Consider the following 27,346-nt stretch of genomic DNA (forward strand, 5'->3'; position numbering starts at 1 on the left):
GCTGGCTCTGCCCTCCTGCCCAGTGCTGATTCTGCCCTCCTGCCCAGTGCTGGCTCTGCCCTCCTGCCCAGTGCTGATTCTGCCCTCCTGCCCAGTGCCGGCTCTGCCCTCCTGCCCAGTGCTGATTCTGCCCTCCTGCCCAGTGCTGGCTCTGCCCTCCTGCCCAGTGCTGATTCTGCCCTCCTGCCCAGTGCTGGCTCTGCCCTCCTGCCCAGTGCTGATTCTGCCCTCCTGCCCAGTGCTGGCTCTGCCCTCCTGCCCAGTGCTGATTCTGCCCTGCTGCCCAGCGCCGGCTCCCCCGTCCCGCCCGGGCCCCGCGGGCACACCGCACTGCCGGCCCGCTCCGCAGCCACGGCGGGCGGGGACGGGCGGGGAGGGAGGGGAAGTGGGAGGGAGCCGGGTCAGCGGGGTCCGTCCCGGGAGATGGGTGGGGAGAGGCAGCGGGCGAGCTGGGCTGTGCCGCAACGCCCCTCGCTATAAACGGAGGGGCCGCGCCGGAGCGACAGGAGCAGCGCGGCCGACACGGAGCGCCCCCGGAGCGCAGCCCAGCCCGGTCCATCCCATCCCATCCCATCCCAGCCCGGTCCAGCCAAGCCCAGCCCAGCCCAGCCCAGCCCAGCCGAACCCGGTGCGCTCCGAGCGCCGCCGGGGCTCAGCCACCCCCGCCCGGATCCAGGTAAGCGCGTCCCGGCCGGGCCCCTTCGGCCAGGGGCAGCCACAGCGTTTGCGAGCGCGGCACAGCCTCATGCGGAATTTATGCTTGGCTTAGACGGAGTTGGCACGGGAAGGCTCCGTCCCGGACGAAGCGGAGGCACTTAATCCACCGTGCTCTGGCTTGCCCTGCGTGGCCCGCTCCCTAAACCCGCTCCACATAATTATTTTAGAGAGGACTAAGTGCCCCACAAACTCCAAACCCTGCCGCGTGTGAGCTCTCGAGTCTTGTCAACAGTTTGAAGAGAAAGCAAGGGCGCCCTTTGGCAGGAGACAGCCTCGGAGCAGTAACTCCACCGCACCATCAAGGCTCATCCCAACATCCTGCAAGACGTAGCCCTGTCACCTCTGCTAAGGATCAGATGAGCAATTAAATTTTTATTGCTGTGCTAAACTCACGATAGAAGTTAATCAACCACCACAAGTGATGCTCTTGATTTCTGAGCTATGCAAACAGTTCCTCAGTCTGGAAGGCAATGCAACTTCACCAGTTCTCAAAATTTGGTTTAATCAGAATTTCGTAGCATACACTCTGCATAACCAGATCTATCCTTTTTCTACAGAGCAAGAATTGGAGTGATCTACAACCAGAGATTAACTTTAGTTAGTAAAGTTAAAATGCCTCCCTGCCTTTTTTTCTTTTTTTTTCCCCGACAATTTCTAAACTTCTCCTGGACCCACACCAGACTAGAGTCTTTCAACAAGTTCAGATGAAGGCATATATAATCCTGTAATATATTTACTGTTCTTCTCCTCTCCATGCATCAAAACACTTTATGTTACCAGTTACTTACAAATACAAGCTCTATATTTTTCTAATTCAGCTGGTGTATCAGTAAGTAAGTCAGGTCATGATGTGTACAAGCAGTAAAATTGCAGTATTCATTTACACCTATTTCTGGAAAATCCCTAGAATTAAGGAGCTGTATGGCAATAAGGGACAGCAGGATTCTGCCCAGAGCACGCTGCAGTTCACTGTAAATTTCCATCACTTCCAAAAGTAGCAGCACTCATTTAGATTGTGTTGTGCTGCATAGCATGGGACAAGGTAGTAAATTGGCTCAGTAAAATCACAGGATGAGTGTATAAAGGGGGATTTTTTTGTACAGGGAAGCCTCTTCTCTTGTCACTTCCATGAACCCTCAGCACTAACATGATTAGAGTTTCATCAGAATAGGAGGATTAAGTATGGCCTGAAGCGGGTAATTACCATGATGATGTAGAAAGGCTTTTTCAGGTCTGTTTTGGTGTCAGACAAATGTTTCATAGTCCTGACTATGGCAGACCATTTTGCTTGTTGCCACCATAATCTTTTAAATTACAGAATCTTTCAAAAATATTAAGTGCCTACAAATTCAGCTTTTGCTCATGTATTAAGAATTTAAAATATATGCCTTTTCAGCAGGAACATGGTATTTCTGCACACTTTTCCACTCTACAACTTGAACTACATAGCAGAGAAAAATCAGTTGTGATTATTGTGTGCTTCCTAATTCATTGTTGAACTGAGAAAGCAAAGTGGCCCTGTACAATTAAGAGAACTGACATTTATCATTAAATTTGATTATAGCTGGTTTTATTTTTACTCTTACTTTTGTCATAGTAATAGATGAAAACAGAGAAATTTCGCACTGGGGGAGAGCAGAAGTGTGCTCATTTTCTGTGTTGTAAGGTGTCCTGCCTTCCTGCTTTGAAACAGTATTTTCTTGGGTGGACAGCATGTGCAAACTGCAGCTAGAAGGTACTGGTTTAAAAGGCAGCAAATACCAGCCTGAAGTGTCAGTACCCACAGCACTGCAGAAGTGAGGAGAGTGCTGCCTTTACCTTTCAGATATCACAGCTCAACAACTTGCTTTTTACAGTCCTCTTGGAACAAGATGAATGATGGTATTTGTATATCCTGAATAATGTTATATTTAATTGTATTATGTTTTGGAAAATATATTTAATTTCACTCTTTGTCATACTATAAAAACAGAGGCAGATGCAGAATGTAAACATGGTGATTTATTTACACTTTCTAGAAATGTATGGACCAACATGGCAATGTGTCAGAGTTAATGCTCATTTAAAATAGTTCTATTTGGGATAATGGGCACTTACTGCATTTTTCTACTCCTAAATTTTCTCCTCTGTGGTAATTTTATCCTCCATGTTTGTTATATAGGTAGTTCTTTTCTCTGGCACTGCCCATTGTTGAGCACATTAATTAATATGGCAATTTAAAATTACATAAATTACAATCCCTCATAACGATGTCCTAATTAAAATCTTGTTTATGCAAAGGCATAGTATTCATTTAAACCATTTTAAGCAGTCACAAATTACTCCTATTTGCACACTACCTCTCTTTTTTCTCTGGAACTTCTTGCATTCCAGAAGTTATTAGTGTCGCCAGTAGTATTCATAAGCTCACCCTTGGCTATTGCTCACCAAATTGTAGGGGTCTTAATCACACTCCAAGAAGCATACAATTGTTTGAGTGGTTGGCATGTTCTCTGCATCTCAAGTATCCTATTGTACTTTGGTGACTTCATAAAAGGTCATATTCATCTTGATGTAGATTCAGAACATGGATATTTATGGATTAATTTAATCAAATACTACATCTGACTTACATTACAGGATTAATCTTGTACATTTTTTAAACTGAATTTAATGGTTTTCTTCTAGGAGACTACCTCAGTAAGAGGAAAGATCAACTAAAATTGAATTTGGATATGTTGTATCTAAAGCTGAGCTGGGGAGATCGGTTATCAAGATTCATTGGCCTACAAGTAGATCTGCTTGGGCTTTATATTGGATGCATGAAAACAGGAGGACAAATGGCCAGGTCAGGAAGGGTGGTAAACAGCAAAGCAAAATATTTCCCTCACCTATTTTGGATAGTAATGCAGGCAGCGCAGCAACCATCATCTCTCTCCAGAAGGAGAAGCATAAACTTAGAATCTTTTCAGAGCATGGTGAGATTAGGAGCTCACAGCTGGGAGGGTTGGGTGAAGGTATAGCCTGGCCACTACAGGCCCATAGCAGCTGCTTGTCTTGTAGGCTCTATTGTATGTTTAGCTAAATCTCTAGCCTTTGGGTAATCTTGGCTCAGTTTTCAAGCCTTACCTAGTTCACTGCTGCTGTTTGTTCCTCCTGCTCTCAGCTGTACAACAATTCCATCAGAAATGCAATGACACAAATAATGTGTTCATCTCAAAAATCAAATAGGAATTTTTCAGTATTCTTGGATGGCAGTTCACATTTTTGTACAGTTAATCCTAAAGGTGATTATGGTGTTTTTAAGTCAGCCTCTGCATTTTAGGATCAGGTTTGAGAAGGTAAAATGGCAGAATTTTACAAAGAAACATTTTTAGAAATCTCATGGTATTTTGAAAACAGGATAAAAAAATATGGATCACTTTTGAAGAGAGAGGAAAATGGAGGAAAAAATTACATCATTCTTTTCACTATTGTAGGGTTAGTTTCCATAACACCAACAGGAATAAAGAGGTTGCTACTGTTGAGCATTGAACCTCACCTACTTACATTGAATTAACTTTGCATAAAAGTTAAAATTTTTGCATGTAACTACAAGGTGAGTTCAAATGCATTGGAGAGTTTGAGTAGGTGGCAACCTAATGTACACTTTGAGTTTCAAGATGCATAGAGCTCATTCATGAAGCTGAAATCCTGCAGCCTGAAGAACAGAAAGGCTCCAGCAGAACTATTTCAGTGCAATTGTGGCTGTATGTAAGAAAGTTACTAATCACAGTATCATTTTCTGTCTCTTCCTTCTGATCCCAAACACCCTTGCAGTGAAGAGAAAGCCAGTAATCTTTTGCTAATGACAGTATTTTTTTCCATTCCCTTTCCATCAACAAATCTGTCTCTTAGGATCATTTTTACTAACAGATAGTCATTCTACTCAGAACACTCATTCCATGTTCTATACCATTTTCTAAAATGTATCCTTCGCCAACAAAAGAAAACAAAAAAACACTAAAATTGACAGATGTACCCTAGAAGAATCTTTGTCACTTTGGAACATTTTGGGGAATTTAACAATTTGACAAACAATTTATGATACTCATTCTTAACATTTTTTTACCCCAGCTGGAACAAACAAATGCAGAGAGGTTATCTTGACTGTAAGTCCTAACAGCTGTGATTGAGACAAAGCACATATGAAATAAAATTGCTGGTCTAATAATTTTTGGTCTTATCTTCAGATAAATGATGGATTATACTAAAATTACTTTGAGCTTTCAAGTGAATTGCTAAAAAGGATAGGAAAATATCATGTGCCAAATGACATGCTGTTAGTATTCTCTGCTGCACCATCATGTGAAAGAACTACACATTTTGGCCTTTAGTCAGGTGTCTTTTACAATTTTCATTCCATTTGTGTTTTGTTTGATAGCAAAACTGTCCAGGTATTCACTATATAACAAGGCTAGCTAGAATGCTTGGTTACTATTTGTGGTGTTTATCTCCTTTTATTGTAGCTGAGTAGCATTTCTCCTGCAGGCACAGAAAACAGGTAATAACCGAAGACGGCCTCACAGCAGGAAAGTGGGATCAGATTGGCAATGCAGCAGTAAGTGGCATGATTGAAGACAAGACAAAAAGCAGGCTACAGCAAAAGGTAACTGGCAATATCTAAAGAAACTAGTACTGAATCTGGGCAAGGTCAATATTTAGACAGTATTTCACTGCTTGAGGTGAAAGCTATAATTAGGGTTACAGCCAGAACAAAGAATGATTTAACTAAACTCCTAATTTCAGCTAATTCACCTATTCCTTTCTTTACTTCTAGGTCATTCCATTTTGGGAGTTACTGATAGATCCTTGGCTAGTAGAATCCAATAATCAGTAGATGAAGTGTAGGAACAGAAATAGAAATCAAAAGTCAGTGGATTGATTCCTGAATCCACACAGTTTTCAGAAAACAGAGAGGAGACACTGAAGAGGAGTGCTGTGCCTGAGCATTTCTAACTGAGAGGGACATACAAATAAGTAAAACATTCCAGAAAACCACTGAACAGCTGTACTTTCATGATGGGGGGCTTACGCAAGGAGAAAAATGCACAAGTTGACTTCTTTAAAAAATGTTCTATTGGCAGCTGGCCTCTTTTTAACTCTACTTTAGCATCAGCACAGCCTGGCCAGAGCCTTTCCTTGAAGCAGGCAGCACATGATGTACAAAGATGCAGCCTGAGCTAGTTTATTGAGAAACCATTCATGCCCTTCCCAGTCTACGTTTATAAGATGTGTATTGCCTTTTCATCTTTTTTTAAAGTCCTATTGGTTTTCATCTTTTCTCCTTTCTCCACTCATTCTTGTTGTCCAAGCCTAAATGTTTATACTATTTTACTTCCTTCCCCTGACAAGGGACTCTGACCTACCACTGGAGTTGCTCAGAGTTTGTTTTCTCCATCCTCAGACTCTCTACTTGATGTACAACAGTCAGAAATAGAAGGCATGGGGCAAGAATCAACACGTGTTGTCAAACTGGGACTCTAGTTGTGCTGTCTTTATTGTTTTTCTCTTTTTTTTTAATTATTAGCAGCTTGCCATAATTAGACAATTACAGTCTTTCTCAAATCAAGTAAAAATATTTCATTTCACATGGTCTTCCTAAAAAGTACTTCAAAGTAAAAGGGTTCAAAATCATTTTACCATCAAGTACATTTTATGATGCTGTTCCATGTTCTTAAACATAACATCAAAATAGAAACGCCATGTCAGTAAAGGACTGCCACACATCCAAGGAATTGCACAGTATTTTTCCTAGCACTAAAGTGAAGCTCATTTAGCATATCTGGGAAGGCACAGCACTACCCCTTCTGAGCTTCTGTGCACTTTTATTTGCTTGAGAACTGAGACTGCACCTGCTTGAGGATGCACTGATTCACAGTATCATAGATTAGCTCACTCCAGCTGTAACAGCTGCCTTTGTTTTGCTACCTCTGGCTGGTCCTCAGTACCCACAAGGAACATCTCAGGACAGCAAAGACAGTTCACCGATTAATTTTATTTTCAAAATAGAGCAATAAATTTTAACTTGGGGGAAAAAACAGGAAACAAGCTGTACAAATTTGGCAGAACATCTATTTTGGGATCATTCTATTAAGTGTGCCGCCTTCCAGACAAAGCACTAAGGATCATAGTAACTTGTTTTTCCATGGGTGATAATACCTTTCACACTGACATGGATTAAGGTGTCTATGTTTGACCTTTCCTTCTCTTTGATTAACCCCTTAGAAACTCACTAGTTCAATTGACTCATATATTCTCAAATTTTCTTCTAGTTCTCATAATGATCTGCCCTTAAGAGGAGTTTTGTGCAACTGAAAGCACAATTGGGTCTCTATGCTTTCAGTGTTATACCTACCAACAGTTACAATGATACTAACTTCTCTTGGGCTTAGCTACATTACCATTTTAAAAGATTTTTTTTTTGTCTGAATAAACTCTTGTACTTTGCCAGTTACTCATACTGTTTTCTTTCCTCTCTGCCTTTGGTTCCCTTTTTCTGACCCTAATGAGTGATTCATTAAGAAGCCTCCATGCTGATCTTTTGCTTTTAATCTTTTAACTTTTCCCTCCAGGCTGTTCCTAACATTCTCATTTAGGGAAGAAAAGTCTTTTCTGAGGGGTATTGCCGTTGTGTGATATTTTCCCACTGTAAGGATGTCTAAATTAATTATATAATAAGAAAAGTAATCAAGTGTCTCAGTTAGACACAGTGAACCAAATCCTATTACGGATTGCTGAATTACAAGATAAAGCTTCCTCTGAACTAAGGTGCTGAAATCTAACATCCATTTTCTTGCTCAGAAATCCACAATACTGAATACTTTGCCTGAATACTGAAGCCTTTGCTTCTTCAGTAAGACAAACACTGTTTTACAGCGCTAGGTCAAAAGAAAAAAAATTTTCAATGGAAGGTTTGCTTTCCTCAGAGCTGTAGTACTGACTGGTGGGAAGTTACATGGAAATCACTAGCCCTGACACTGGAAATGTAGAGATAAAGCTTTCAGTTTAGCTGGTTTAGTTACCATGACAGACATTGGTTTGTCCATGTTCACACAGAAATGCTGCATCTGCACATGTTTGTGTTTCAGTTCACGTCTTCATTACTCAAAGCAAAAGATTCTCTTACTAACTTTAACCACATTGTTGAAAGGTAACAGGAATGGGATTCATTAAAGGGTTTTAGAGAGGGAAATTCTTTTTAGGCAACACTATGCAACATGAGCTACTTTCAGTCAACTCACCTAATTTTCATTAGATTAGAAAGTGGAACGCCTTTGTATGAAGGAAGTCTCTCAATTTCTGGAGTAGAAGCAGAGAATTTTCAGTATTTATTTTCTCTCCTGCTTTCTGATTAGCCATCATTGCAGATGAAGGTAATTGCTCTGCACAATGCCTTTCTAAAGCTTGTTATTCATTAATTTAATATTTGCTTTCTATATTTGAGGGAGATGCAGGGGCCTTGGGTGGGGAGTGGGATGTAAAAATAAAAAGCCTGTCCTGCAGAAAGGATTGCATCTTGAACCTGTAAAGCTCAAAGGTGCATCATGGTCCCAGCCTGGTGATTTAGCTCAATGGCAGGAAAATGGCTTTTTAAGGATTAACATACCAGGTCAGGCTTCAACACACATCAGAATGTTGCCGTGCACATCAAAATATTACCCATCTGCCTTACAAATTGAAGTAAATCTATGTAAGCTCTCTGGTGGCACATTTCCTACTGTTTTACAGGAAGGTACAGAAAGGCAGTTCCTTGTCCAGAAAAGTAGAATTAAATTTATTTTTCAGAATTTGTTGCTGATTGCATTAGTATCTCACCTTTTACTAAGGAAAGTTGTTCAGGAGTGTAAATAAACTGCATACATAATGTTCATTTTTGCCTCTCTGTCTTCTGGCTCAGCAGAAGAGTTACATGACTCTGGGAGAGGGGCAAATGACACTGTGGTCTTTGAATAAAGTAACTACTAACTATAAATAAACTAACTACTGAAAAAAACAAGGAAGCCTCTATCTGGACTAACTGGAAATTCCACAAACTGCTATCACCTCCAACTTTGTCTACAAAATTATTAGCTCTGTCCCCTACCCTTAGAAACATCATTGCCTAGAGGGAGCAACAGAAACCTAATTAAAACATTATTTTTTGGTACATTTATACTAGTGACACTACTGGTTGTCTTTCACTGTAAATCTGTAAGACAAAAAAAAGAGTGAAGATTAAGAAAAATCCTTTTCTCCCAGAAGCAGGGGATTTGTTTCTTGAGGAAATAGTGGAAGTTTCGGCCATTCTATTCCATTTTCTGTTGTAATCTCTGCCAGCAACAGAAAAGGTTCTGACAGTGATTGCATATTGCTGTGGGCATGTCACTCAGCAGTAACCATTTTATGAAATTATCATTTCCAATTTAAGTGCATGAAGTACCTTTTTCTGCTAAATTATTAACAAACATTAATATAACCAAGAGTTTAGGCTTACATATATCTCACTTGTTTTTATCTAGAGGCTGGTAAGCAAGCTCTGTCTTGCAATTACAGCAGTTTATGGAAGTAGCCTTTTTTCCCCCCAAAAGGCCACTCTCCACGTGATAGCTCCCTTCTGCTGGACAAGTCTGCTGGACTGACTAAGACTAAGATCTGGACAATGAAACTTAAAAACTCTTTCAGTGTTGGATGCTTTCCAGCTAACATTCCTTCCAACAAGAATAGAAGTGATCAGAGACCAGTGATACTCAAAACAGCACATAAAACGTATTGTAACCCCTTATTAAGCTCTACTTGCTTGATATCATGGTAATATAATAGCATTTCTTCTACAAGTTGGGCAGGAAGAACCGTTTTACTGCTATTTTTTGCATACTGAAGAAGGAGCCCTCAAGCTTCAGTGAAGAGGACTGTGTAACTTGGGACAGATTCATAGGTGTTTGGAATATCCATTAATCAAATTGTGATTTATATATGATCTGAAAGGAGGTGAGATACCTCACTACTTGAACCTGATCTCTGTTGTTAGTGCTGGCCATGATAAGGTATGCTCACAGCAGTGCTTTTTATTTCAGTATGTTTTTTTTTCTTTCTTGCCTCTCCACAGCATTTTTAATGTAAGACTGAAATATAATTCTGGATCAAGGCCAGTTTTAATGTAAATTCCCTTACTTCTCAGATTGGAGGTGTTCACAATAGAATCTTAAGGTGCGTTACATATAGAAGCAGTGGAGAAATTTCAGTTGTGGGGTTAGGTATCCAGAAGCTACATTTGTGTAGGATGTGCCATGCAATGTAATTTAGGAAAAAAAAAACCAAAACAAACCAAAACCAAAACCAACAAAAACTTTAAAACTTCTTATTCCATGGAACTAAGCTATCTGAAAATAAACCTAAAATTCATCACATTATTTCACTTGCACTTAACAAACCTGAATTTGATTTCTATCTTTTATTAAAAACAATCACATGGGGCACACTATATTTTATATAGGCAATTCCAGCTGCAATAAAGGAAATGTGTTAATTCATTCATTTACTATCACTCAGAGAAAGTAACCGTGCAGCGTGTAACCTTTCACAGCTCAAACTAATATCATTTTTATTCATTCTGGGATTGATGTCTTAATTCTGCTTAATTATTGATTCTTTCAGGTACTTCCAAATACCCTAAAGATACTTCATAACCCGGCATCAAATTTGAAGTTATAAACCTGCAGTAAAATGTGTATTCATACTAAAATATTACATTGTGCTGCTGTTCAAAAACTTTTCATGTCAGTGCTGAAAACCCTAGAAATTCTAGTCCTATATTGTACTGAAATACCTTTATTTTGTCTTTCAGTTGCTTTCATCTAATGTGCAGTAAATGACATTTTTAGGAGTATGAGGAGATGACATGATCCTGAGAAGACATTAGGTTAGCCTGCTGATTTTTCATCACTTTTATCTCCCAGAAGGGTGCCAGTCTTCCTTTGTGGTAAAGCTAATGGCCAGAGAAGAGGTGCAAAAACCCATGCTGGATTGGTGATGGTAGTGCACTCATTTCAAAGTTCTAATATGCCTAAGTGTCTTCAGCCTTTTCTACAGAAAGAGAAGATTCTTTACCTTGTGTTATAAACAAGAGCAGTGACTGCTTCCTGCTATAACAACTAATTTTCATATTTAAAACTAATTTGGCTATAGGTTTAATAACTTGATAAGGAAAAGAGGATAATCATTTCTGTCAAGACAGGCCAACCAAGATGATAGGACACCATGAGAATCCCCTTTCAAACATCATCTTTTCTGAAGCTTAGCATTGTGATGTTTAGTTTCAGAAGTACTGAAATAAACTATTAATCTAGAAATATATTTTACTTTGTTTATTTTATTATGTTTTCAGTTTTAAGTTACTGCTCTGGGGATAATTTTATATTCATATCCTTAAGGTTATATTATATCTAAGACATATTAAATGCCAGAAAGTTAGCAACACATTCATGTAGCCTTGGTCAAAGAAAGAAAACAGATTGTTCTGATGCTTAAATGGGAAAAATGATACAAGAAAATCCATAGAAAAGTCTAAAATATCTGGCATACACTGTCAAGCCAGAGCCAGCAGTGTCTAAAACCATCATCCCACTGATCCTCCACAAGAGATTAAACACACTGCATGTTGACAGTGGTTAATCTTTCAGTGTTTTGGAGTCCAGTCCTACATGGATTGAACCCAAGAATGTTTTCTTTACCCTTAACAGCAGAGAAAACAAAATTATGTGTATAAGATGAAATCAATGTTTACTTTGAAAATTAAATCTAGAGAATCCTAAGAATGAAATCTATAAACTAAAAGAATTAGACGTACTCTAAACTGAAAGACATTTAGCTCCTCTAGTGAGTGCCCTGTTGATCTGTCAGTTAACAAATTTGTACAAAATTTGTACCAAAAAAATTCCCATAATCATTGCTATGATAGCATTCTCTAAACCACTACGTTCTGGTGAGGTTGAGAAACTCCAGTGAAGCTGAGCAATCCTTTCTTGACATTAACTTTTACAAGTAAAATTTTATAGAAGTATGTACATCAGGGCTTCCCAGATTCTGGAAAAAAAAACAAACAAACCACAAAAAACAAACAAACACGAGTTGGGGATTGATAGTTAGCTTTGTCCAAAGAGCTGAGTAGTAGGAAGAAATATTTCCAGTGTTTCTGGACTCTGTATGTACAGTGTGAGTATATGCAAACAGTCCAAACTTTCCCTGCTGCTGCAGCTGCTCACATTATAACTGTGACATCATTACACTGTAGACTGCTAAAAAGAGCAGAAAAATTGTCACATCTTACATTGTAGTATATTAGCATTTAATGTCCAAAAAATATACTTGAAAGATTTTATTCATCACTCCACCACCCCATAAATTTGTCTTTAGAAGTGGCCTTTCATGCCAATTTTTGCCATGTCAATTTCTAACACAAAGGGTAAGTGTAATAATAGATTAGATTTCTTTAGTCTTCATTTTAAATCTATCCAACTGCTTGCTGATTTTCCATCTCTATATATCACTTCTGTTCTCTCTAAATGCTCCTGTTTTTAGCAGCTTAGAGATATAAGCATTGTATGCTTATACCCAAACATCCCTTAAGTACACAGAGATACACTGACGCTGTATAACCCATTGGACATAAATACAGGACAAGATACTGATTAGTCCAACTCATCAGGCACAGGACAGTATAGTTTATGTCATTTTTTTGGTTCTAGTTTGCTCATCTACTATTTTTCAATAAAATAAATCTCATTTTGACACTAACAGCCCTTCTGCTCCGTCTGAATTAAATACTGTTTGCCCTTCCAGCATGAGGGAACTATTTAGGTAAACACGTAATTTGAAACAGAATAACAGCATCATGCACTGACACTGTCCAAAGAGGTAATGACAAATCCAAGTATATTAGTAAAACTGGGAGTTGGTGGTGGTGAAAAAGTGTTAAATATACTTCTATTTTCAAATTATTAAACTGCTGGAAATTCATAAAATGCACACACCATTTGGATAACACTGTGTAGGCTTGTTACCTTTCAATTTCTAAAAGTCCCTTAAGCTGCTTTAAAAAATAAGCAGAAAATAGTAGTTCTGAAGTGTCATTTTCAACAGTAAAAACATCTTCCTTCAAAATTGGCTGATATTTGGAAAAAGAGTTATATGATTAACAACATGTCTAGGTAGATCTAAAATGACCTTAGCTGAATGACTAGGTGTCACTCTTTTTCTATCTGCATTGCTAAAGTTAAATTTCTTTAAAATATTCTTCTTAATTTGGGTCACAGAGAGTTTAAGTTGCATATGTCTTTGAAAAAATAAAATATCAGAATCTTATTCTAAGTCTTAAAAGTGCAAGAACTGGACTGAAGGTTAGCAAAACTAGGAATGTGCCAGAATAGAGGAAATTAGATAGAAGCTGGTAGATGCTAAAATAAAGTGAAAATAGTTACCTCTAGTACATTAAATTTAAATAAGTACAGGTACAATTATATATGTTTTGCCTTATGTTTTCATCTTAAATAATCTTGAACTAAGTGGATATTCTGAAAATTGATAGCACTTGAGTACAAAACATAGCAATTCCCTAATTTTAAAATAGGAAATACAGACCTCTAGTGGTGAAAATCTATATTATATGAGTTAAGCTTCAAAGCAATTTAAATGTCACTATGCTTAACTGTGTTACATTCTTTTGCATTTTCCTCCCCCATAATCATTTAAAATCATACACACCCTCAATTCCACCGTTCAGGCATTGCATATGCATCGATTTTTCCCAGAGGAAAAAGCCTCTTCATCTATCCTTTTTCACATAAATTTTATGACTGAAACTGAGTAGTTGAAAGATACTTGGGGAGTGAAGAGAAAATTAATGAGAGTAGTCCATGAGAACAAACAGAAGATAGATGTTAATTCTTCTCAGAATAAGCTATAAAGCCATCCTACAGAAGGACAGGCTCTTTTGAAGTGTGGCAGAGGAAATAAATACAGAGAAGTTCTTACAGAGAAGGTCAGAGTACATAAACAGTTCACATTTGCAAGGTAACAGGAACTGTTCTGCTAGCACAAAAAAAAGTAATAACCAATTTAGGTTTTGATGTTATAGAGAATCAGATCCTGAAAGGATCACAGGCAGTTTATTTTCCAGCTATATAGAGCCAGCACAAGTGAAGCAGACCAGCTTGAGCTCTTGCAAGGGGAAGGCACAAAGGATCCACGTATAGGTTAGAGCATTAAAAATATACATGCTTTAAAATAAATAAAGCAAACATCACAAAATTAACAGCAATTTCAATGGACTGGCAGTTGCCTCAGTTGCACAGTTATTGAAAGGAAATGCAAAGGCCAGTACAAGGTCCTGCAAGTTCTGTTTGTTCTGATGTCAGACCACCTCCTGATCCAAAATTGCAGAGCAGCAGCCAGCTTGACAGCTGCGAAAAACACATCTGCTGAGTTTTGCTTTGTGTTCTTGGTGTTCATGAGCTGATGTACAGACAGTGTCTGGTGCTGTACTACCTATCACAGTTCCTTTTCAGTAGTATTTTGATTTATTTACCACCACAAAGTCAGATGCTGACATCTGTAGAAGGTATCGACAGTGATGACAAGAGCCCAGCGTAATGGCACCACAGTTTAAATCATGTACCCTTGTTTGTATTTCTCTTTCCCTTCACAATTAATCTATCAACTCTGAATTAAAGCCATCAGTGGGAAATACAGACTGTTAGAACTAGCTGAAGAAATAAGAGCTAGGAGAAAGGTCTATGGCTTCACAATGGTACTGCTCAGGAACTTCAGGAAAGCAGAGAAGGTGCTGAAGTGTGCTTGTGAAATAGAAGTAGCTGTATTCACTAAGGCAAAGAGGATAGGAAAGGATTACTCTGTTGAATAGAAAAAGACCCTAAAAGCCTTTGCAATAAAGCATATGTGTCATTGCTTTCTCAGCAGTTAGAACAAATTAGGAAAGGGGGGGTCTAAACTCTTAAAATGAAGGAAAGCTTACGCCACCAGAAAGAAATAAATATAGCTAATATACTGAACATACTGATCCAAACATTTTTCATTGTCTTTTCTATCTGTGCAAAAATTTTACATAAAAATAGAATGCAGTATCCTCTTAAACATGGAACTATCTTCCCATTTGTAAGAAAAACAAATAAGCCACCCACTATCAGAAGAAGGAAAGTGCACATTACCTAGTGATAAGGTGGCTGAGCTGTGGCAGGATTGGTCAGCCTGAGTTTACTTAGTCTTTGTCAAAGCAAATATTAAGTACATTTTTGTTCAAAATCTGACTTGTGACACCTGCTTACCTATTTTTAGCTGATGAAGTTCTCACAGAAAGCCACAGTCGCTGCCATCTTACCTTTCAGTAGGCAAAGTGCTGTTTACCTTACATGAGCCCAGCATTCCTTGTTTCCACAAGCAGTTTAATTAGGATGCATGTTCACCCAACAGAAGCAATGAATAGAGCAGTAAATAATAGTTGGTTGAGCAGTCTGAAGCATTTCATTATCAGTGACTTATTGTAATAATTGTAGTTTAAAAAGATAAAAGGTCAAACAGGACAGTACCTCAGAACAGGGGCTTGCTGCTCACCAGATAATTTGTTTGAGATTGATGCCACTACACCACTCAGTCACAATGCAATCCTGTTAGAAAAAGCTCATTGTGTATCAGCCTTAAAATGATCCAATTATCATTATGTTAACACAGGTCATTTGAGATGCTTTACATGGAATTATCAATGTGCAAAACTTCAATAGATTAATTTAATTGGCCAGTGGTTTAACCTGCTTTGTTGAATTCTGGCAGCATAAAGCTGTATCAGCCATCTATTTCTGTAGTATTTTTTAAGAATCTGCAGTTCCTACTGTGTAGAAGTATCTGCTTTGCATGTGTCCAGCCATGATCCTGGGACAAGCAGACGAACTGTGGCCAGTGAGAATAACAGGAAAAACTGAAGGTGGTATGGGAAAGAAATCATTGCCTGTTGAGTTCACACTGCAGCGGGAGCCCTCTCTCACTACTCAGCACAGCCATGGTTCCAAAAAAAATCTCAAATTTTGAAGCTTTTCCTAATGCTCTGAAGTTACAGTTGTGCTCAAGGAAGCAGATCCACCTGAAACTAGTTCTGAAACTTTAGAATTACCAGAAAATTTCAAAATTCCATTTGGGATTAGCAGTGCCTTCCTTAGCATGCTTCATATGTGTGGCTCTTATGAGGCTCATTCGCACAGCAACATTCAGACTGTTTTCAGATACCCAGATGGCAATCCATTTGTGTTTACCCAAAAGCAGCCACATTACATATTTTTGCTTCCTTGTACCTTACTGAAAATATCGATAGATTTATTTATTGATTGTAATCCTTAGTGTAATTTAAAACTGATAAAATACCAGACACATCATTTGAACAATTCCACTGACTTCAATGTTACACCAAAACCTTTTAACTCCAGAAGGATTACACAGTCTTACAGAGAGGTAGATTGAGGTATAATACTATTTCTTGACAAAATTCCTGATTCTTCATGGGAATTGTTCTTCCTTTTTTTATTTCCCAAGAACTCTAGAATATGCTCAGTGAATTCAATACCACAGAGTGCCAGACAATTTTTCCCAACTGAATTATTTTTTGTTTATTTAACACGTTTCTGAAAATGTAATAGAATCACTGTTACTCTTCCTTGAAAGAACATACGCTATTAATTAGCATCAGCCAAAGCTACTGACATGAAACAGTACAGGTCACCACGTGGGTAGAAAAGGGAAATTGGAAGCAAAACAACACAACACAGTACACTGAAGGAGTGTGTGAGAAGACCATGGGAAAATTGCCTTGGCATCTACCATTGCACAGAATCAACCCCACCAAAAGGGAATGTTCACCCTCAGCTGCATTTGCCTTAGATGATGAATCTGTCACTGAGTAAACACAAAGCCAAATTGTACCAGGCACTGGTTAATCTTGTCACTGAGAAGGGCCTTGCCCAGCTTGACTGGGCCTGATCCACATTATTGCCAGTCAAACTTGCACAGGTGATCTCCTGAGCTGCAGCTTCACTACAGATTCTTACTGCAAAGTTCTGGGCTGTAATTTTCGTGGCTATATAAGGAAGCAAAGACTGTAAGTGACATTGCAGCACCAGCCTATAGCTGGGACAGGGTAATGTTGCCAGACCTTGATGTTGCAGGACATATCAGTTACTGTCAAAGTTACTTTCATAACCAAGGGATGAGATAAAAGGATTTATCTTGAAATATTTTTATTGTGGATTCTCAGTCCCAGGGATAGGCTGACCTTCCACAGCGCCAAACACCTTGTATTTTAGATCAGGCACAATTTGAAAGCCAGGTTTTGCTAAGGATGTACTAGAGTGTCACATGTGATCAATGTGATCAGAATGGTGAACCTTTCTTTGTGTTAGCTCTATTTCCTTGACTTTTTTTATTTCTCAAACATGGCAAAAATAGTCGATGTCCTTTTGAGACATCTATGCCAACTGACGCAACAACAGAATGAATTGAAGAGACTGGGAAATGTTGCATGGCACATCTTGACCAACTGTCTATTAGTTGCATTTTTTTAGATATTCTAAACTTGATAGAATTATCAAGAACCTAAATCTTGACATTACTGTGCTAGCTTTGTAGAAATTAATTAGGTTATTAATGCAAACATATGCTACAAATGAGCTAAGACAGAGAAATAAGAAGTCTTCAAAACACTAAGAGCCAAAGGGTAACCTTACTCACAAGATGTTGCCTGCAACCTCTTGTGTTCTGGGTTCAGTTCCTGGCTCCTTCAGACTTCCTGTGAGGGCTTTGCTGAAACAAATCTGTGCCTCACTTCCCTGTTAAAAACACAATCATTTGTAAAAAGATTAGTCTTCCGATAAGAGCAAGTCAAACACTAAACTCAGTGGTATTCTGCACTTAAAAGGAACATCAGGTGCTGAGCCTCTCAAATAAGGAGCAGCCACATCTGTAGCAACATAGCTGATGTGTCTGTAATGATGGGCATCTCTGCTTTCTGAATGCATCTGTACTGCCCAGGGTCTTAGGGTGGATCTTACATTTATAAAGTTTTTTTGCTGTTTGGAGTTTGCTTTGTTTTGTTTTTGAAGCCAAAGTATTTCAGTTAATCTTTGTTTTTAGCATCATGATTTGGGTTTGGCTTAGAGCTGTCAGGATCCTGCAAACAGTGATAAACACTACTCTGCAATAATAGCTGTTCTTTTTTTTTTAATTTTTTTTTTTTTTAAACATCTGTTATTTTTCAGGGAAGACTATCTGTTTTTAGACTCTGAAAGGTAATGAAAATCAGAGCCACTTACACTGTATTACCTGCTTTCTAAAGTAAGCAGTCATTAATAAGGAAATTATTTTTGCAGAACACACAGACCCTGGCAAACCAAACAGGTGCCCTTTAAAGGAGATTTCATACCCTTCCTGAGCACTTAATATGATCCAGAAATACAACTTCAACTCTTGGATACATAAATTTTCCCAGCAACTGGAAAAGTAGTATGTCTCTCCTTGCACCCTTCTTAAACTCTTGGTACAGTTATTAATGTGCAACAGATCAGGACATGACTGGATTTTCACAGATTCTTTTTCCCTCACCAGTAGTTAAATACCATAGTTCCAAGCCAGATGGGGAGCTAAGTAACCTCCGAATATTTAAGGTATTTTTGGTAGAACAGAATACTAGGTTGTGTTTTCATCTCACTCTGTGATGTGAAAATTTCCTCAAGGATTAAATTCAATATATAAAAAAAAAAAATTCTAGTGATTAATCTAAGAGATACAAATGAGTACCTAATCTAAAGTAACCTATTTTCTTAATTCATTGCAGTTTGTATTTACATACTTTATTACTCTGAATACTTATTAGTATTCAGAGTGCTTAAGTTTAGTTTCTGAGATATCTGAATAACTTACCTCATTAAATATGTCACCTATTTATGGAAAGAAAATAATCTAAAGACTCCACTGAATTTATAGTTCTCTGCTATTTACAGTCTCTCTTATTATTTTTGACACACGTTCGCTAACCAGTATTATTTTAAATTAGAAATTTGTTAATTGAAAGAGGTTTTTAAGATTTCATTTATGTTAAAAAGAATCTAAAAATGTTCAGCCAACTCCTAACATTCTTACCTGTTTTACGCTGCAGAGTCTGTATTAAAATAGGAATTGGTTGATAAAACACTTGAAGATGGCCTATTTTAAAATTCAAAGACACATTGTGTTAGACTTGACAGAAGACTTGACATTCAGTTGGGAATTGTTAAAAATTAAATCCCTCTCACAAATACTCTTTCCTTCATCTTTTCCTCTCCTAGGTGTGAGCTTCATATTTTCTCCCTGAAACAAGGTTATAGCTGAAGAGTTCAAGATGATACCAAATTACTCTACTGAAGAAACTGTTAAAAGAATCCACGTGGACTGTCCTGTTTCAGGAAGGCACAGCTACATCTACATTATGGTTCCAACCGTTTACAGCATCATCTTTATCATAGGCATATTCGGGAACAGCCTGGTCGTTATTGTCATTTACTGCTACATGAAATTAAAAACAGTAGCCAGCATCTTTCTTCTCAACCTGGCCCTAGCTGACTTGTGTTTTTTGATAACTCTGCCCCTCTGGGCTGCCTACACGGCCATGGAGTACCAGTGGCCTTTCGGCAACTGTTTGTGCAAGTTGGCCTCGGCGGGGATAAGTTTCAACCTGTACGCCAGCGTGTTCCTGCTCACCTGCCTGAGCATCGACCGCTACCTGGCCATCGTGCACCCAGTGCAGTCGCGCATCCGCCGGACCATGTTTGTAGCCAGAGTAACCTGCATCGCCATCTGGCTTCTCGCCGGCGTGGCCAGCCTGCCCGTCATCATCCACCGCAACATATTCTTTGCTGAGAATTTGAACATGACGGTCTGTGGCTTTCGCTATGAAAGCAATAACACGACGCTCCGGGTCGGGCTAGGTTTATCTAAGAATTTGCTGGGCTTTTTGATTCCTTTTCTAATCATATTAACAAGCTATACCTTAATTTGGAAGACACTGAAGAAGGCATATCAAATTCAAAAAAATAAGACTAGAAATGATGATATTTTTAAGATGATTGTGGCAATTGTATTTTTCTTTTTCTTTTCCTGGATTCCTCATCAAGTGTTCACTTTTCTGGATGTGTTGATTCAATTACATGTAATAACAGATTGCAAAATCACCGATATTGTGGATACAGCTATGCCCTTCACTATTTGTATCGCTTACTTTAACAACTGTCTGAATCCATTTTTTTACGTTTTTTTTGGAAAAAACTTTAAAAAATACTTCCTTCAGCTGATAAAATACATCCCACCAAATGTCAGCACACATCCAAGCCTAACAACAAAAATGAGCTCTCTCTCCTATCGGCCACCAGAAAATATCCGCTTGCACACTAAAAAGACTGCTGGGCCTTTCGACACCAATTGAGGTGTTTTGCACAGTTCTTCTTTTGAACAACCTTGTGTGCGAAGCAGCAAGAGCAACAAGATTCATCTGCGGTCCTGAATATCGCAGCTCATTCCAGCAACACTGGATCACCTCCGAGAAATCATACTGTAAAGAGTCCGCAATGGCCTTTCAGCTTACATTGCAGAGAGGACTGATTCGTTTTCATTTTGTTCTCCTTTACTGAAAGCAGCGTAAGTGTTGGACAGGCATGTCAGAGTTCCTGCCAGCATCCCACCATCCGCTCAGAGCTACAAAGGAAGGGGAGGGCAAACTCCTAACTTAAGTTCACAGGTGTTTCAAAAGGAAAAGCTTATGCAAATAACATGAAATACAAAGAACTTGATTTGCATATATGTGAGCTATTCTGTTGAAGGAGTGGAGCTTTGTTTCTTGTTTTGTTGGTGTTTTTTTTTAACAACATAAATGTCTTATAATCATATTTATAATATATTTTCAAATATATGTTATATATAGAGGCCCAATTTTAAACTCAAATGGAAATTTAAGGTTCTCAAAATTGGTCTTATTCTGATTTATGCTACTATTTTTTTTAATGGCAATTTTTTTCATAATAATATATGCAATAAAATGCAGATTTATTTATTAAATATAGAATAAATATATTTTTAGATTTATATTCCTACTCATACATTTCAAACATTGCTTCAGAAATGTACATTTATATTCCAGTGGGTATTTTTATAGTAGTTAAAAAAATACCATATATGAGCACACAGAAATGGGGTTCACTCAGCCTTTCCTCAAGATAAGGCACCCTGACTTTGAAGAACTTTACATACAGAAGGAGTTGACTCCATACTCTGTATGACTAAAAGTAAAATTCTATATTTGAAAACATGAGTTCTGGGAAAGAGGTGATCAGAAAACTTCAAACTATTTGTCTGTTATAACCAGGACACTCAATGAAAGAAGTTACCAATTAATCAAATCCACTTAGTTTTTCAAATTCCTGCACATTCAGTAAACTCATATACTGATAAGCAAAAATTTGACAATGCTTATGTATCAGTTTAATTAATAATATTTTTAGTCCCATCACAAAACATGTGAGATCAAACTTTACTCTTGGCTTTTACAGAATTTCTCTCCATTTATATGAAATTATGCCCAGGGTATTTGCTCCCTGTAGAACATTTTATTATTTATATGGAACAAATTCAGATTTATACTAGCATAAATCAGAACTAAAGTCTGGCTCAAACTCTCAATGCAAATCAAGAGGAAAGGTGATAAGCACTGTAAGAAGTTTCCACCAATTATATCCTTATATGTGTCCTTTTTACCTCAAATAATGAGCTTCAGATAATATTTATGCCTGATTCACACCCATTTATTGTCCTCAAAAATAAATGAGTTCATAAGTACTTTTTGAGATTACAAAAACGTAAGGAAAAATCAAAAACTTTACATGTATCATGTAGAAAACTACATACCCCTTAAGAATTTGCAGTATTTGTAGTCTTCAAAATCTTATGTCTAATGTGGGTTTGTCTCAAGTAGTGAGTGGTTGGATTATCCATATTTTCTGATGATCAAAATCAAAACCTAGCAAAACAGTTATTTCTGTAGTTTAATACTTTTTAAGGAAAAAATGGGGCTATAACCAGGTCTAGAAATTTTCCTAGTCTTTCATTCACTTATACTAAAGAAAGTTTTTTTCAATTTTGCCTTTGTTCTTCCAGCTGTAAAAATGGGAACGTGTCTACTCATATACATCGTAAGGAGCTGTGACAGGTCACAACTTCTAAAGCTGTATGTTACAAAAAATCTCCTTCATTTTAAGTTAATTTAATTGCAAGCTAGTGTCTCAGCATTTGAAGCCTGAACATCATTTAACTATGTCATTTAAAGACATATTTAAATTGTTGTACTGAATATTTTCTGTTTAGCTTATATCCTTACATGTGAGACAGACATTTGTTTAAACGGAATATGGCAATAAACCCATGCATTATCACTAGCACCCAGAACAGGACCTGTGCCCCAGCACTCTCTAAGTTGACAAAGGACTGGCAGAGATTGCCATTTATCTGTATATTTTGTTCATAGACACACATGCACATGCTGAGCTGCATCAGGAGCTTGCCTTGGCAGAAGCATCTCTGTACAGCCCTAATTCTGCGTGCTGTGCTTGCCACCTGCTGGATGCAGCCACAAATTTGCTTTACGTCTCAGAAGTTGTTACAGGAAGAAACATCTACACTTCCCTGTCACCTGAAGGAACTGAAGATACTCACCTGTGGCAAAACTCCTGCATAAATAAAACACAGACTTGTCCATCTGGGAGGCCAGTAACTTCCTTGGCAGGGTCTAAGCAAGCGTTTCCTCATCACCTGCTCATCCCTTTGGTCACTGAAATCCAATGTCCCCAATGACCACAATAGGGAGCACATTTGCAAAACATCGATTGCATTACTACAAGAGCCATCTCAAAGAGAAGACGTAAAAATCAAAGCCATTGGTTACAGATCTTGATCATTTCATGCCAGATCCTGCACTTTTAAGAGACTATGTATCCTAAGCTGCTGGGCTCATCTGCATCTGCCATGTGAAAAAGCAGAAGCATGCACATTCAGCTGTGTAACTGAAGGAAGGGTAGGAGGGGGTTGCACCCGGTGGGCTCTGAGGGCAGCACTGGCCGTGAATGGATAGGCAAAGAAAGTGGAGGGGAAAGCTTTCCTAAATGATGCAGGGAAATTTTCTTTCTCCTAAGGAGTAAGAAAACAATCATCAGCTGCCAAATATGTTAGCTCCTTAAAAGAAAATAAAACTTCAGCAAATCAGCAGATACTGAAAAGAATCTAGGGATAAAATTCTCTCACAACTCTAACTGGGCAGCAGCAGAAAGTAAACCTTTTGGAGCACAGAATTACTGTGTAGAGCCAGATGCTGCAGTTTCACAACACCCCAAGCTGACAGCTAAGGGAAGAGCCCACAGGAAGGACACCCACACCACTTCTATCATGTATCTGCAGCCAAGGCAGGTGCTGAGAAACACGTTATTGCTGAGCCTTACACTGCCCTGCCTCCCTGCGGGCTGGAGACCTGTGCATGGGGCAGGCAGAGCACAGGTGGGGCAGAGGGGACAGTCTGGCCTTTGCTGGGGACCCTTGGCCATGTGGTCTCTACTGAGGGGCAGGTGGAGATGGCCAGAATATCCTTTGGTGCAAGGACCTACCCAGTGCCAACAAAGGAGGGAGTAAGATTTGGGTCTGTATGACTGCTATCTTTGGGGAACTTTGGGTTGAGCCCTCTTAATATGAAAAGAAAAATGGCTGTACATGTTTAAGGACGAAATCCCACTACCTAAAGAACACAAAGTTAATTAATATGCAATAAATAGTATGCAGTTATTTTTGGGAATATCCACAGTGCTTTTCTTGTGGTGACCAAAGTAAAATACTACAAACTCTTAGTCTGTCCTTGTACTCTCCTGTTGTGAGGAACCCAAGTCAGTAATAATGGGAACAAAATATAACCCTAAGTACAGGCATTACAACCCCTGTTCCACCATAATTTTATTTATTTGAATGAACACCTTTTTTTTCTGCTGAATAATTACTGAATTACATATTTGACATGTACATGCATAATATTTATTTCTATTTATTGTGCAATAGTACTTTATATGACTCATGTTTTGTGTTCTGCTCCCTACTTGCTTGTCCATTGTAGGCCCATCCTAAACCATACTGAGTAATCTACACTGGTTAGCCCAAATTCCAACAAAACCATTACAGATGCAGTGGGGATTAATCTGTCTTCTTGGCCTAACAATTTCCTCATATTTACATTGTTCATCAAGAGGTTGCAGAGTAAGCACAAGTCCTTTACTTTACCAGCATTATTATTATTATTTAGGTGATAGCTTCCATTGTCTACTTCAAACTGTGACATCAGCAGACAATACAGTAAGTTTTCTAGGTTTGGTTTAGTTTTGCTTGAATAGCTTCAGCAAAGGTTTATTTTGATAAACTTGACCTCCTTTTTAAGAATGCAGGTATTCCCAGGGAAATATTTGCTACTGAAATGAGAAACAAATCCTTAGGAGAGGGTGGTTGAAGGCTTAAAACAGGGACTTGTTGAATTTGGAAATATTAAGTGTTAAATGTAAATATTTATTTTTAGTTTTGCAACAGACTGGGGGAAAAAACACACACACACACACAGGCACAAAAAGAATTTATCTTTCAGCTTAGTAAAACCTTCAAGAAAGTTTTGAGAGACCCTAAGTTTCTTAATAACATCCTGCTCAGTTTAAAACATGTCAAACCATTTCTGTACCACTCATAAGGTCAGGGCTCCAGCCCTGCTCTTCTGCATTGCTTTATAAGTTTGGCCAGACCCTCATCCCACCAGCTCGTGCAAAGTGAGGGCTGTTCTATCAATCACTGAGAGCATCTCAACAGCGACCTCCCAGCCAAGGCTGAACTAACAAATCCTCAATGTTACAGCCCAGCCGTCAAGCTCATTGTCATCAGAGAGCTCTGCAGATGTGACAGGACACTCGAGGGATAGGGACAGATCAGATGGTGTCTGAGAACAGCATTGTGTGATCTTTTCAGTGGACTAGTGCCATGGGATCCAGCTTTGTAGTTGGCAAGTTAGATAACAAAAACTAGGTACTATTTTATTTTCAATATTTTTGTGCAGTTGTAATTTGTGACTTGTGGATGTTAAATGTTTCCTATTTCAATAGAAAGAGTTTTATATCATAGAAGTTTAGCTTGATTATGTAACAACTTTATTGTCTGAAGTGTTACTAAAAACATACAGGTCATCAATAAATGTCTTTGTGAAAGTCATCTTCACTTCTGTATTAAGCACCGAAAGCAAAGAGGTCTGTTACTGTGTTGTTGTAGGTACTATGCTGTTATCTGTATAACTAGATAGATAGATAGATAGATATTAGGCTATATCATCCTCATTTCTGTGTAATGCTGTAACATTTTATACCACTATTCCTCATTTCTTTTAACCCCTACCCTAATCCAGTTCTCCCTTAAATATTTGAGATGAACAGGTTGTGTCTGTAATTCACAAAGGAGAGGATACCCAGCTAGCTCCAAAATCAGATGTAGAACAGCAGTTCAGTAATTCATTTCTGTATCCTAAAACAAACTAAGCTAATAAAGTTTACTTGGAGTGGAGACTTAGCAAATTGCTAATTTTCCTACATAGAAGTTGGAGTTTGAAGCCAAATTTAGGCTTAACCTTTTAGAAACTAAATTTAATTTCAGGGACAGATTTATTTAGATAACTGTGTTAAATACAGGATCACATTACATTATGAATAATGGCCTTGAATAGGCAGACTCAGGCTGCTTGTAGCTGAGAATTCCATGTAAATATAACCACTTAGAATATAAGCAGTGCCACATCATACTGTGGCTACAGTGGAAATAGCATCAGGTTCCAGCATAATAAGAAGGGATTGGGGAGGGGAGGAGGAGTTGACAATGAAACGAATGGTAGATTGGATTTTGCCATTTCCAATTTGTATGAAAATAAAATAGAATTTAGTCTTGCATATCCATAGTAAACCCCACTTCATACGGTGTCTTACAGTGTCACATGCTGGAAAAAAGTGAAAAACAGTTAAAGGTTGGGCCTGTGAAATTTTTACAGCTTATCTGCTGCATAACTTATTCTCCATGTATATTAGTTATTCCTCAGCTTTGTGTATTGGCAGCTTTATGTACTGGTAGTGTTGTTAGGCTACAATTGAGCAAAGGCCCTGGGGCAGGAGGACAGGTAGAGCCATACCTTGGAACTTTATCATGAAGTGATCAGAGGTGAAAAATTGTTAGAATAGGGTGGAAAGCAAAGACAGTTGCTGAACAAATACAACATTATAAAGATAATTAACCCCATTAAATAAAACCATTAAACCCTGCCATTAAATGATTTTTTAAATTATTTTTTTAAACCAAAGTCAGACAAATAATGTCAAATAATAAAGCAAAAAGAATAGAAAATGCTGAAAGATAATTTCAATTCCACTTAGAATTACAAAGAATTTCAAGCAAATCCAACTCATATTCTCAAGCAAATGCAAACCTGATCATTTCTGTGGAATTGAATGAATAAACAGAAAAGTTGAAGTTAACATATGTGTGTAAGATACTAGCAGCCACTTTGCTACTATTGACTTTTCTTTCAGAAAAAAAGTTGAATTATGCACTTGAAATTCATCAGATAATTATATGCCTAGGAAAGGGAAACAACATACTGCCTATGGGGTTAGATGAGCTTTGCATACATAGAATCCTCCTCCTGCTTAGCTTAGCCTGAATCCTCTTCATGCTTAGTTTATCACATGGTACACAACTACACAAAAAAAAAAACCCAAAACAACTAAACCAGAAAACAAAACAGAAATGAATTAATTTTGTAAAAGATTTGTATTACAGTAGTGCTATGCATATTTATTTTTAAATCACCTATGAAACACTAGAATATCTAAACTTTGTTTTAACAAGTTTATATTAAATTAAGTAATATTTGAGCTTTAATAAGGATTATGTTTTGCACTGTAAAAAGATCTCCAAGCATGAGAAGCAAGATAATAAGAAAATAAGACCCAAAGCCCTCTTTCTGTACAGCAGCACCTGTAAAGTAAGGCCATGTGTACGATTTGCAGGATGCCTTTCAAAGGAAGGGCATAAATAAATAAGTGCATGTGAGATGTAATGTCACCTGCCAGAGCATTATTAATGTTGAACCTGATTTTTGTGATGTGATTATTCTAGATACAAATGGAAAGCATTAGAAAGGCATACTCTGTATACTAGAATATACTATACGGTGCCATTTCTACATGTTAAATTCTGAAGAATTATATTCCTGGTATTTTTTTATTTTCTCTGCTTCATCTATGATGGATCTCTATACCATTATCTGTAATTTTTACATGAGAGTACACAGCAGATATGCACTGTTCTGTTGAAACAGAAAATACCGCATATTCAACAGCTTTCTGTCTAACACAACTGCAAAACCAGTACCCTTTTTCACAGAGCCATCTATATCAGACTGGTTGTACTTTGAAATACTGAAAATATTAAAACAATACAA

The 27,346-nt window shown here is 38.1% G+C and overlaps 1 protein-coding gene across 4 annotated transcripts; it reads left to right on the forward strand.

Moving 5' to 3' along the window:
- The first annotated feature begins 518 nt into the window (after nucleotides 1-518).
- On the forward strand, nucleotides 519-27,346 carry AGTR1 (angiotensin II receptor type 1). Of its 4 annotated transcripts, none has more exons than XR_001331764.2 (4): nucleotides 519-676; nucleotides 5,227-5,344; nucleotides 19,095-20,439; nucleotides 21,952-27,346. XR_001331764.2 is itself a non-coding variant. In XM_014256156.2 (4 exons), exon 4 carries the CDS (start codon nucleotides 19,148-19,150, stop codon nucleotides 20,225-20,227), a length of 1,080 nt encoding a protein of 359 aa, XP_014111631.1. In that variant the 5' UTR covers nucleotides 519-676; nucleotides 5,227-5,344; nucleotides 10,562-10,636; nucleotides 19,095-19,147; the 3' UTR covers nucleotides 20,228-27,346. The 4 variants fall into 4 exon arrangements, 3 of the variants coding, with proteins under 3 accessions (XP_014111631.1, XP_014111630.1, XP_014111632.1); XM_014256156.2 differs by adding an exon at nucleotides 10,562-10,636 and having other exon boundaries at nucleotides 19,095-27,346; XM_014256155.2 differs by having other exon boundaries at nucleotides 19,095-27,346.

This window comes from Pseudopodoces humilis, chromosome 11 (genome assembly GCF_049639895.1).
Source record: "Pseudopodoces humilis isolate 2021_Gansu_Grassland_sample_001 chromosome 11, ASM4963989v1, whole genome shotgun sequence".
Classification (NCBI taxonomy): Eukaryota; Metazoa; Chordata; class Aves; order Passeriformes; family Paridae; genus Pseudopodoces; species Pseudopodoces humilis.

Coding starts and splice junctions, on each gene's coding strand:
- AGTR1 (XM_014256156.2), top strand. CDS start 19,148: ATGATACCAAATTACTCTACTGAAGAAACTGTTAAAAGAATCCACGTG.